Here is a 12766-nt window from a genome sequence, read left to right on the forward strand (position 1 = left end):
CAAACGAACTCTTATTCTATTATGTGTTAGCAACAACTCTATCTCAATCTTGATCAATTGAAAGTTACCTTAACAAGGTTTGATTCATGATCAAAATCAACTGCACCTTTTCTTTGTTGATAATCTGACCCTCTTTGCTAAAGCTAATTAAAAAACTACAACACCATCTTAGAGACCTTTAACTAGTTCAATAATGCCTTTGACCAAAAAAGGATGTTAAGAAATGGAATAATAAGAAGTTTTGCTTGATTTTCACATGAGTACAATTCATTGAATTTGGTATTTCGTAGATTATGAATCAAATCAAAATAAAATAAGATCAAACTTGTAGAATCATCGATGAAGTTTAAAATTTCTATGAACCATAAATTCTTTTGTAAGCTCTAGATCTTATTATTATCATATATATTATACTCGTACGATCTTTGTCGTTATCGCGATTTTACACTAAACATATATGTGAGTCTTGATATTACTGAATGCTTTAAAAATTTGTCACCATTTTATAACATATGCACTATAAATAAGTGAGAAATATAGATGTTATTAAAAAAGGAAAGATAAATGGTAATAACTAATAAAGAATAAAACATATCAATTAATCCATTTACCCTCGATTTGGAGGGTTGTTACGTATTGTTTTACAATGTATCGTATTGTATTTCATGTTGTATTGTATTGTACTATATAGTTTTAATGAATACAATGTTTGGATAGATTATATTGTTCTCTATCGTTACATAATGTCACACATCCATAATTTGAACGATAAATCTACAAGAAAAGTAGGGTACGGAGTAGAGCTACTATTAAAATGAAGGATAAAAGATGAAATATAATTAATAAATAATAAATAAAGACAAAACAAGAAGAAAATATTAATCTAACGACGCAATCACACCAAAACAGTATTTACATAAAAGAGAGTTTTGCATATAGCCACTCAAAATTACTCAATTAGGCTCTATAGCTATAGTTTTCCAATTACGATTCGTAGCTACATGTTAGAGGGGAGGGAGAGGCGAGCGAGAGGGAGGAAAGAGGTAAGCGAGAGAAGGTAAAGAGTGGAGAAAGGTTAATTGTATTTGTATATTGGTTAGATAAATGATTGTATTTGTATATCTGCATACAATTTGTATCTGTATGTATAAATGATTGTATTTGTATTCGTATGTAACTAGTATGTATATGTATCAATGATTGTATTTGTATAGCTGCATACAATTTGTATCCGTATACAATTGAATTGAGTTCAAACATTTGTATTTGTATATCCAGTCTCTCTCTCGCTTTATAATTTGTGTTTGTATAAAAGCGAGAGAGACATATGCAAAAGAGAATTGGGCAGGGAAAGATTTGTATTTATATATTTATAAGTGTATATGACGGAGAGATATGTATTTGTATTTGTATAATTAGTCTCTCTCACTTTATACAAACACAAATTATACATTTGTATTTCTATAATTTGTGTTTGTATAAAGTGAGGGAGTGACTTGTAGAAGTGAATCAAGAGAGAGATTGGGCAGGGAGATAAGAGATGATTGAAAAAGTGAAGATAGAGAGACAAACGAGATTCCAGAGAGAGGGGAGAGAGAGGCGAGAGGCGAGAGGCGAGATGCGAGAGAGGAGTGTAATTATAGCTAGAAGTAAGTTCTGAATTGCAAATTGTAGCTATGTTAGCTTAACCGCGTAATTTTTCCTACATAAAATGCGTCTTTTCGTCGTTGTCTAACGATGGATTTAAACAAAATGATACGATATAATAAAATTTAAGTAACAATCAAAACAAATATCATATTTTAACTAACAATACAATGAAATATTTCATTTCGTAACATATATATATTTTTTTTATTATGTTATAAATGTAATAAAATTTGTTTTTTTTTTTTGAAGAATTTGAATAGTTATGTGATGCTATTTATATTATGTCAAAAAAATAAAAAATACTATAAAACATAAAATAGCCAAACTATTTTGGCCAAGTGGGAAGCAACAAAAACTAGTCAAATCTGGCTAGCGGGACTAAGTTAAACGAATCACAGACCGTTAAAGCATCATATCAGAGATCAAACGGCTATAAACGCATTCTCAGTCTTAGGGTTTTGGAACATTCTAGAATTCTACTCCTTATAAAGTCTCGTTTTTCTCTTAACATTCTTCCTCCTTACAAACCCTAGTTCCTCAAAGCTCTTTTGCTGCCTCTCCTTTCAAAAACTCGCCGACACTAAGCGAAGGAGAGAATAGCAGAGATTTACAGTAGTAGATATGGCTGGAAAGGGTGAAGGTCCAGCAATCGGTATTGATCTTGGTACCACATACTCTTGCGTCGGTGTTTGGCAGCATGATCGTGTTGAGATCATCGCTAATGATCAAGGTAACAGGACTACACCGTCTTATGTTGGATTCACTGACTCTGAGCGTCTCATTGGTGATGCTGCTAAGAATCAGGTCGCTATGAACCCTATCAACACTGTATTCGGTAAGATCTCGATCTACTCTTTGTACAAGTTTTTTCATTCATGATCTATGATGATTTATCAATCTCTGTATGTTCATACTGCTGCTGTCGTTCTAATCTTTTTAGCAAACGTTGTGTGATCTATGATTCTGTATCAATCTCTGTTTTTCATACTGTTGCTGTCGTTCTAATTTGTTGGATGTTCATTGCTTATTGATAATCAGTTTAGCTTACTTATCGTGCTAGATCTGACTAGATTTACTGTGAAGCTTTAGTTTTTTATGCTCTGAGGCTAGACAAACACTATTTACTTAAATATTCATGCGTACTTGTGCAGTTATTAATTATTTGGATATAGTTCTCCTAGATCTAGATCTTAAGCAAGTAGAAACATATTAGTCGTATCTTACAAGTTTCATGACTAGTATGATAGTTACTAGTTTGTGATCTTGTTTCCACTTTCTAGGTGCTGTGTTATGGGTCTGCCTTGCATGTGATATGTTGATTGGGAAGTTTGGAAGTTGTGCTACTTTGGTTAGGCCAGTGATTGCTATTGATTCGTGTCTTTGTCGATAATTGAAATTAAGTTTAAGATCTTGTCCTTGTAAGTTTACCTAGTGTAGATCCACTGGCTTTTTATGAAGATAATAAGCGATTTTACTTTTTATGTTCTAGTATTTGCTTGTGCTTATATAGAGTTGAATTGACCTTGCAACTTTTGATCTTATTTGTACTTGGATCAATTTGCTTTTCATATTGAAAGCTTAGCTCTTACATAAAACTATACTTAAATATCTGAAGTTTTGACATTGTTTGAAGTTCTTTTTCTGTGGCATATCTTGTTTGACATGTCCATATGGAGTTTGAAACTGGTTTTGTAGCCCGTCTTATTTTTGACATGTACGTTTGAAGATTAGAAAAGGTTACAGTGCTAGATATTCTGCTTAATTTATTGTTTTATCTAGGTTCTTGCTGAAGTCCAATGCTTGTCCTTGTATTTTAGCTAGCTTATTTCTTTTATGTTGATATGTATCTATGCCTATTATAGTGGGAAGTTGTCAGGAGATCTGACTTGGAGAGGTCTGATGTAGTTTGTTTGTATTTTTCTGATTGCTGGATTACTTGCATAGTATGATAGTCATTTTATTGGTCAAGTAGGCTATGGTTGGAAATCTTAATTTTAAGTAATAAATAATATATTGGAATTTGTATTTGGTAGAGAAGATTTTTGGTTAATTTGTAGGTTTTAAGATTTATATGCTGAACAAATTTATTTATAATGCAGATGCAAAAAGGTTGATTGGTAGGAGATTCAGTGATGCCACAGTGCAAAGTGACATCAAGCATTGGCCATTTAAGGTCATTCCTGGACCTGGTGATAAGCCAATGATTGTTGTTAACTACAAGGGTGAGGAAAAGCAGTTTGCTGCTGAGGAAATCTCTTCTATGGTGCTCATTAAGATGAGGGAGATTGCTGAAGCTTTCCTTGGTTCCACTGTCAAGAATGCTGTGGTTACCGTGCCAGCCTACTTTAACGACTCTCAGCGTCAGGCCACAAAGGATGCTGGTGTTATTGCTGGTCTGAATGTTATGCGTATTATCAACGAGCCTACAGCAGCTGCCATTGCTTATGGTTTGGATAAGAAGGCAACTAGTGTTGGTGAGAAGAATGTGTTGATCTTTGATCTTGGTGGTGGTACCTTTGATGTATCTCTCCTCACCATTGAGGAAGGTATCTTTGAGGTGAAGGCTACTGCTGGAGACACTCATCTTGGAGGTGAGGACTTTGACAACAGGATGGTCAACCATTTTGTTCAAGAATTCAAGAGGAAGAACAAGAAGGATATCAGCGGTAACCCAAGGGCACTTAGAAGGTTGAGAACTGCTTGCGAGAGGGCGAAGAGGACCCTTTCATCCACTGCTCAGACCACAATTGAGATTGATTCTCTCTATGAGGGTATTGATTTCTATTCCACCATCACCCGTGCTAGATTTGAGGAGCTTAACATGGATCTGTTCAGGAAGTGTATGGAACCAGTTGAAAAGTGTTTGAGAGATGCTAAGATGGACAAGAACTCTATCCATGATGTTGTACTTGTTGGTGGCTCCACCAGGATTCCCAAGGTTCAGCAGCTATTGCAAGACTTTTTCAACGGGAAGGAGCTCTGCAAGAGCATCAACCCTGATGAAGCTGTTGCTTACGGTGCTGCTGTACAAGCTGCAATTTTGAGTGGTGAAGGTAACGAGAAGGTGCAAGACCTGTTGTTGTTGGATGTTACCCCTCTTTCCCTTGGACTGGAAACTGCTGGAGGTGTCATGACTGTGTTGATCCCTAGAAACACCACTATCCCAACCAAGAAAGAACAGGTCTTCTCAACCTACTCAGACAATCAGCCAGGTGTGTTGATCCAGGTCTATGAAGGTGAGAGAACTAGAACCAGGGACAACAACTTGCTTGGCAAATTTGAGCTCTCTGGTATTCCTCCTGCTCCCAGGGGAGTTCCTCAGATCACAGTGTGCTTTGACATTGATGCCAATGGTATCTTGAATGTTTCTGCTGAGGACAAGACTACTGGACAAAAGAACAAGATCACCATCACCAACGACAAGGGCAGACTCTCCAAGGAGGAGATTGAGAAGATGGTTCAAGAAGCAGAGAAGTACAAGTCTGAGGATGAAGACCACAAGAAGAAGGTAGAGGCAAAGAATGCTTTGGAGAACTATGCATACAACATGAGGAACACCATCAAGGATGAGAAGATTGCATCCAAGCTGCCAGAGGCAGACAGGAAGAAGATTGAGGAAGCCATTGAGCAGGCCATCCAGTGGCTCGATGCCAACCAGCTTGCTGAGTCTGATGAATTTGAGGACAAGATGAAGGAGTTGGAGAGCATCTGCAATCCAATTATTGCCAAGATGTACCAAGGTGCTGGTGGTGACATGGGTGCTGACATGGGTGATGATGGTCCTGCTCCTAGTGGTGGCAGCGGTGCCGGTCCTAAGATCGAGGAGGTCGACTAAGCTGTTTCTGCGCCTCATGTTTTTGGTTTCGTCAGTTAGTTTTTATCCTTAAGAACTCCATTTTATTATTTCTGCATCGTAGTTTTAGTTAATGGTGATACTTTTTGCGTATTTTGGCTTGAACTTGTTTATCAAGTATACTATCATTTTTCGGATTTATAATTTCAGATTTTGCTAGAAAGCTTTGCTGTCCCGTTTAATCTATATCTATGCCTTAATATTCACTGTGTTATTCGTTCTGTGACCACTCTTATGATATTGATGCTTGTGGCTACTAGTTCTGGCTCTCTCTCTTTGTTTATTGAAGATAAACACAGGATATACAGGACTAAAAGTTGTTCATTCGATCATTTGTCTAATGAATTCATGTTTTGTTTATTGTTGAAGCCCTACGAAATGGTTGTTAGTGGATAAAATATTGTTTACTCCTAAGTTTGTGATTAAGGAAATGTCAAGTATGATAATTGGACGATTGCTGATCTGAAAGGTCGATTATCCATTGATAGCTCTTGTATCGTTTGAAAGTTATTTCAGTTATCCCACTATCTCAATACAAGTGGAATATGAAATTAGCACGTAGTTCTTTTGACTATTCCTACATAAAATATTAAAGGGGAAAAGTAGTTTGCTGAAGAGGGGACCAATAAAACCAGTGGGTAGCAGTTGCCACCATTGACCACACCGTTTGCAAGTTGATGATGACATGCACTATTCCAGAAAAACAGAAAGAAAGCAAAATTTGACTCAGCTTTCTTCATTTTAATTGTCACATGCTGACCAGTGACCACAATTACTCCATTGCCTGGTGTTTGTGGTCCTTATCATAGGCTCTCCAGTGTCATCACTGATTGAGGTTCATACAGGATTGTGATACTTTTTTTCAATACCAACAGAACATCATCTACGTAGACTGAAAATATCAATTCTCCCTACTACTATATACTTAAAAAAGGGTATCAAATATCATAGCAAATAGTGTTGCAACAGAAGCTACAGCTAGTCTGGGAAAACCTACCAACAACATCTAGTGTGTGCAAATGGAATATATATATATCATACAATTGCATAAAACCACATCATATATGAAAACTAAGTTGGTGCATACTGAAGCACCCTTTCCCCTAACAGGCATCAGTACATCTCCACTTAGGTCAACATGAGGTCGTTTCCTCCAAGGTGAGGACGGAGGCAGACACGAACTTCATGTTCTTCAGGTCCTTCGCAAAGTTTTGGAACCAACATCTCTAGCACAGTTCCTGATTCGTCGTAGTACGCTTCAATTTTGGCATCTTCTGGGATTCTTGTTGACAGAGGAATTTCTCTGACAAATTCACCTGGAGGGCAGTGTTCTGAGGATGATTCGTCAAGCTTGAAAGTTCTGTTTTGTCGGTTGATGAATGGCATACGAGATGTGCTTAAACAAGACACCTTTATTATACCATGTGTGAGCGTGTTTCGCCAGGAAACTTTCACCCTTTGAAGATCTACAAATGGCAAACTGAGTACGATTAAGTAACCTTGTTCATCTTCATATATGCTTTTTGCAGCTGTTACTGGCCCGTAGACATCCCTCATCACCCCACTAAAGTCATGTAACCAATGTGGTTCAGTTGGGTGAATTTCAAGATCTGGAGTTTGATAGGAAGGAGGATTTACTTGCAGGAAACACTCATCTTCATTTCCGTGAGGGAAGAAATCCTTTTTCCTTTTGCCATTCGCAGGTAGTAGATCCATTGCATCCCCGTTGCTGTGATTGGATGGCTGAGTTAACAAATTAAGCCCTGATCCATTAGCCAATTTCTTTGGATTGGAATGCAGATTACTCTTAATTGGTGGGAGTGGTCTCTCAAGCTCAAATTCAGTGTTGGGGAGGTTCCTCCATGAACTGTAATCGCTAGCTTCGTGTGGGATACTGAAGTTGAGTTCCCTACCTGTGAGTTCCATCCATCTTTTGCGCTCCTCTTCATCAAGAACCAAAAGACTGGGGGATGAAACAACCTCAATACCATGAATACACTGAGGATTCGATAGCCCCCTGTAGTGCTTCCTCTGCATTCTATGAGATCGAACAAAACCCTTGTCAGCACTAAAGGGAAACGGACGCTCCCCTTGACGAGAATGCCCATTCATGTAACTCCGAAGCTGCATCTTACCGAGTGCATTCTCAGGCCTTTCCTTGAAAATCCACATATACAGGTTCTCCATGTCATGCTGAACCATGAACAAATCAAGCTGGAGATCAGATTTATCAAACCCGGAATATCCATTACTATCCCTTACCATCTTTGCCTTCGATTTCTCATTTAACACAGGCCTAAAATAAAAGCTAAAGAAAACCCAAGCACCCCAAATACTATCCAAACGTTTCGCACATTTCCTTCCAACTTTAGATGCACTAATAGAACTTTCAGTCTCATATACCTGTGTCCCAAGCCCGACATCAAGAATATCACAATGTTCTGAGTTCCATGGCTGCGGAGGAGGGCTACGCTCAGCTGATAAAGGCAAATTAATATCAGGTGGACAAGTTATGACTACTTGTCTACTCATCTCGAGGTCTAATTCATCATGTGAAGAAGATGCACTCGAATCCATGGACAAACGAGTCGAAGGATGATGATTCTCCATCGACAGCCAATACAACACCAAACAGTATCTCCTATTTCACAATTCCTTTTCTTTGGGAGACAAACAATTGCTAATGACAAACTTCAAAACTAACAAACCAGAACAACTACTTGAACAAAAAGACTAAATCTTTACAAACACAACAACTATACTAAAGTTCTCTAACAACAACAAACCTATATCAAAACTTATTCCACCACTGAAACAAACAAAAACCCCAGATTGGAAAATCAGCAAAATACCAAAAAAAGGGAAATCCCACACAACCCCAAATTCTTATGCAACAAAAGAATGAACTTTTAGGAACAAAAAATCCCTATTTATACATAGATGACAAAATCCCAAATCCAAGAAAATCAACTCTGTAAAAGCGCATAGGCTTTTTTTTTCCAACACAAACAATATAAAAATTGAATCTTTATCACTATATAGTATACTTTTTTTTTTAATAACAAAAGGTGTAAATATAGTGGATGTATAGTATATTACCAATCAATGAAGCCAAAACCCAAGAAAAGTACCAAATCTGAAGTGATTTTGGAAGAATACCTTAAAACTGCAGGAGCAACAAAGAAGAGAGAAGAAGGGAAATCAATGGTCCAAATTAACACCCCCATCTTCTTCTTCTCTTACCCCTTTATCTCTTTTTTTTGTTTTTTGTTTTTGTATCTGACTGAGTCTTTGTTGTCTTTCTCTTAAGAATTCGTCATACATACACACACAATACAAAAGGGGCTAAAGGGGCGGAGATAGAGATATATAGAGAGAGAAAAGTGAATATAGAGAGAGAAAGACAGAGACACAAATGGAGGAGGAGGCTGGAAAATGGGGTCTGTGAGGTTTAGGGGACAGATATGTTGGTTTCTGGTGAGATTGACACAGAAAAATCAAGAATCATCACCGTTTCCCAACCGTGTTTCCTTAATTGCGTTTGCTCCTTTATTTGACTAACTGAATTTAAAATATAGTATTTTTAATCTATCACGTGGCATAACAAGTGATTTCAAACTTTTATAAAAGTCTGAGACTCTTAATCAAATGTCGAGATAAGTACTAAAAACACCTTTTAAATTTGGCGCGAATCATTTCATCCTGAAACTATTGACAACTTTTAAAATACTTATCCATTTGACTAACTGAACTTAATTACATTCACGATCTGCCACATGTAGGGAGTGTTCGAAACCGAACTGTAACCGATAAATCAACCGCAAAATTGACTTATTGGGATTGAGTAAATGGATAAACAGTAGGGGAACATATTGAAATATTATAAAATTAACTGCTTATTGGTGTGAGGGTGGATTATTCAATTTTCTTATCAGGTAAACCATTAACCCGTTAAGGGTTACCATACTTACATTTTTATTTTAGATAATAGCCTCATTTAATATTTTACCATAATATATAAGAGTGATTATATATTTTTCTTTTGTTAGTCCTAACTCCTAAAGACTAAAGTTGTAAATCATTAAAACTAGAAAAGCACCGAAGATATGTACATGAAAAGTATGCCGCAATTTATCGAGTCATTGACAAAGTGCTTCCACTGAACAATGAAAATGGGACAACTAATTGAAAGTCTGGATCAATTTATCCATTTGATCTTGTTATTGCTAAAATGTCGTTTTTTCTATAAGGTGCATTCATCGAAAAAAAAAGTACCATAGACATTAGAAGTTAACTGATACACCGCTCGATAATTATTAATCTGTTACTGAACCAACTGATGTCTTATATGTTGGCTAGAGGATTAGTAAATCTAAAAACATGTATCCGATAAGCTAAACCGTTAAGCAAAATTATCCGCCTAATTCGTTCGATAAGCAGCCCCAGCCACATGGCATAACAAGTGATCTCAAACTCTTTTAGGAGCGTAAGACTCTTAAGAAAATGCAGAGAGAGTAGTATTGAAAATACCTCTAAATTTGGTACGAATAATTTCATCGCAAAACTATTGACAACTTTGAAAATACTCATCTATTTGATTAACTATACTTAAATATGTCTCTGGTCTGCCACATGACATAACAAGTAGCATCAAACTCTTGTAAGAGCGTGAAACTCTTAACAAAATGCCGAGAGAAGTATTAAAAACATTCCTAGACTTGAATTTAGGAGAATATATCACCCATGTGGCAAGATCAATGATGCATTTAAGTTCAATTAGTCAAGTAGGAAGTGTTCTTAAGATCAGTGGCGGACTCAGGATTTTCGTTCAGGGGGTTCGAAAAATAAAAGTATAAGCGTGTATATATAAGCCAACAAAACAAAATTTCAAGAAAGTAGCTGTATTTAGTTTTAGTGGCGGACCCTTGAATTTTTTTGGATTTAAAACCACACTTTTAGCATGTTTTATAAAATAAAAAACTAAAAAAAACGTGAAAACATAACTGAAACCTTAAAAAAAAAAGACTGAAACTGAAAAATAAAAAATAAAACGCTAATGCAGGGATTCGAACCCTCAACATGAGACTTAATTTTCAAGGAACCTGTCACTGGGCTATCTCTTTCTCCTTGTCATTGAGGGGGTTCAAAATATATATATCCACATAAATACAGAAATTACCTTATATATACAGTGTAATTTTTTGCCTAGGGGGTTCGGGTGAACCCCCTGGAACCAACGTGGGTTCGCCTCTGCTTAAGACTGTCAATAAATCAGAAACGAAACTAATAATTCGCACCAAATTTAGTGGTATTTTCAATATTTCTCTCTCTCTCTATATATATATATATGTTGTAAAACTTAAGGACAAAAGAACAATATAAAGAGGAAGAGAAGAAGACTATAAGACAAGAGGAACAATATAAACTAGCATTCTTTCTTTCAAGTGTATTCAACATTATTCTCAACACCACTATTTATAGGATTACATTGAGGAATACCAAAAGGTGTCATAAACATTACATTAAACCTTGAGAATTACTACCCATAAAGGAGGGAAATAAACCTAGGAGTTATGGTCATCCAATTAACCATATTATCAACAACATTACTACCAATAAAGGATGAAATTAACCTAGGAGTTATGGTCATCCATTTGACCACATTATCAACAACATTACTACTCATAAAGGAGGGAAATTAACCAAGGAGTTATGGTCATCCATTTAACCACCAAAATGATTTACAACACTCCCCCTTGGATGACCATTGATAGATAATATGTCTCGTTAAAACCTTACTAAGAAAAAAAACCCTGTGGCAAAAAAAATCTTAGTGAAGGACAAAAGAGTACATATATCTTGTAATACGCTTTGTTTGCTGCCTCGTTAAAAACCTTGCCAGGAAAACCCATTGCGATAAAACCTAGGTCAAGGGAAAAAGAGTGCAGCGCGTAGTTTACTCCCCCTATTGCGAACATCATTTAATTTCTTGGAGACGACGCATTCCAATCTTGAATACCAACTTTTCAAATGTTGAGGTTGGTAATGCTTTAGTGAAAAGATCCGCTAAATTATCAACTGAGTGAATTTGTTGAACATTTATTTCACCTTTTTTCTCAAGATCATGAGTGAAAAAGAATTTTGGTGAAATGTGTTTTGTTCTATCTCCTTTAATATATCCTCCCTTCAGTTGAGCTATACATGCAGCATTGTCTTCGTATAATGTAGTTGGAATATCTTTTTCCATAGAAAAACCACACATTTCTTGAATATGTTGAGTCATTGATCTCAACCAAACACATTCCCGACTCGCTTCATGGATGGCTATTATTTCGGCATGATTTGAAGAAGTAGCAGCTAATGTTTGCTTCATTGAACGCCAAGATATAGTTGTGCCTCCATATGTAAATAAATAGCCTGTCTGAGATCGAGCTTTATGTGGATCAGACAAATATCCAACATCTGCATAACCAATCATTTCTGACTTGGATTTATTAGAATAAAATAATCCCATATCAATGGTTCCCTGAAGATATCTTAATATATGTTTGACTCCATTCCAATGTCTCTTTGTTGGAGACGAGCTGAATCTTGCCAATAAACTTACTGATAACAGCAAGGTTAAGGGAGATCACAAATAGAGAATTAAATATTAGAATACGGAAGCACAAAGAAAAAAAACAAAAAAACAAAATAAAGATATGGGAAATTCGAAGGAAAGATCCACGAATTTCCAAAGATTAGATGTTCTAAGGCCTTGAAAAGATCCAAGTAACAACGTATAGATTTATGGAAGAAATCTAACGCCTTTACTTGAGAAAACGAATCAAAACGATAGATTCGGATCTTGACCGCTTTATGAGTAACTAAAGACAATAATTAGTATGTAGAAACTAATCACCTTCTAAAGAATACCAAAAAGAAACCAAAGATATCACAAGAAGAAGTTACTTTATACCTTAAACTATGAAACTAGTAAAGGTTTAAAGATAAATTCTCAAAGAACAAGTCACAAAGGTTCAAAGAACTCTCCCAAATATTATTAATATCAATCTAAATTGTCTTTAATGAATGAAAAGGACTCCTATATATAGGAGAAGGGAAAAACGTCCAAGAAGCCAAACCCTAAAAAAACAATTACAAGGAATCCTACTCTAGAAAGGAAATAAAGTAACCTAACTAGGAACAAATTTAGTACTTCTAGGAAAGCATTAAATGGTACTTAGGAGACCATAAATAGACTAAGGAAAATATTAATAACCT

The 12766-nt window shown here is 36.1% G+C and overlaps 2 protein-coding genes across 3 annotated transcripts; one reads left to right on the forward strand and one right to left on the reverse strand.

The window, feature by feature from the left end:
* Window positions 1-2166: 2166 nt before the first annotated feature.
* Window positions 2167-5690, forward strand: LOC125825659 (heat shock cognate 70 kDa protein 2-like). Its single transcript, XM_049504988.1, has 2 exons — window positions 2167-2485; window positions 3750-5690. Exons 1-2 carry the CDS (start codon window positions 2272-2274, stop codon window positions 5483-5485), a joined length of 1950 nt encoding a protein of 649 aa, XP_049360945.1. The 5' UTR covers window positions 2167-2271; the 3' UTR covers window positions 5486-5690.
* Window positions 5691-6444: 754 nt separating this feature from the next.
* LOC125825737 (uncharacterized) lies at window positions 6445-8944 on the reverse strand. Of its 2 annotated transcripts, XM_049505054.1 has the most exons (2): window positions 8663-8751; window positions 6445-7980 (listed from the first exon to the last, which is right to left on the reverse strand). In XM_049505054.1, exon 2 carries the CDS (start codon window positions 7766-7768, stop codon window positions 6632-6634), a length of 1137 nt encoding a protein of 378 aa, XP_049361011.1. In that variant the 5' UTR covers window positions 7769-7980; window positions 8663-8751; the 3' UTR covers window positions 6445-6631. The 2 variants fall into 2 exon arrangements, with proteins under 2 accessions (XP_049361011.1, XP_049361006.1); XM_049505049.1 differs by having other exon boundaries at window positions 6445-8944.
* Between the last annotated feature and the right edge of the window lie 3822 nt (window positions 8945-12766).

Source organism: Solanum verrucosum, unplaced genomic scaffold (genome assembly GCF_900185275.1).
Source record: "Solanum verrucosum unplaced genomic scaffold, falcon-dt-bn FXZP01000125.1, whole genome shotgun sequence".
NCBI lineage: Eukaryota > Viridiplantae > Streptophyta > Magnoliopsida > Solanales > Solanaceae > Solanum > Solanum verrucosum.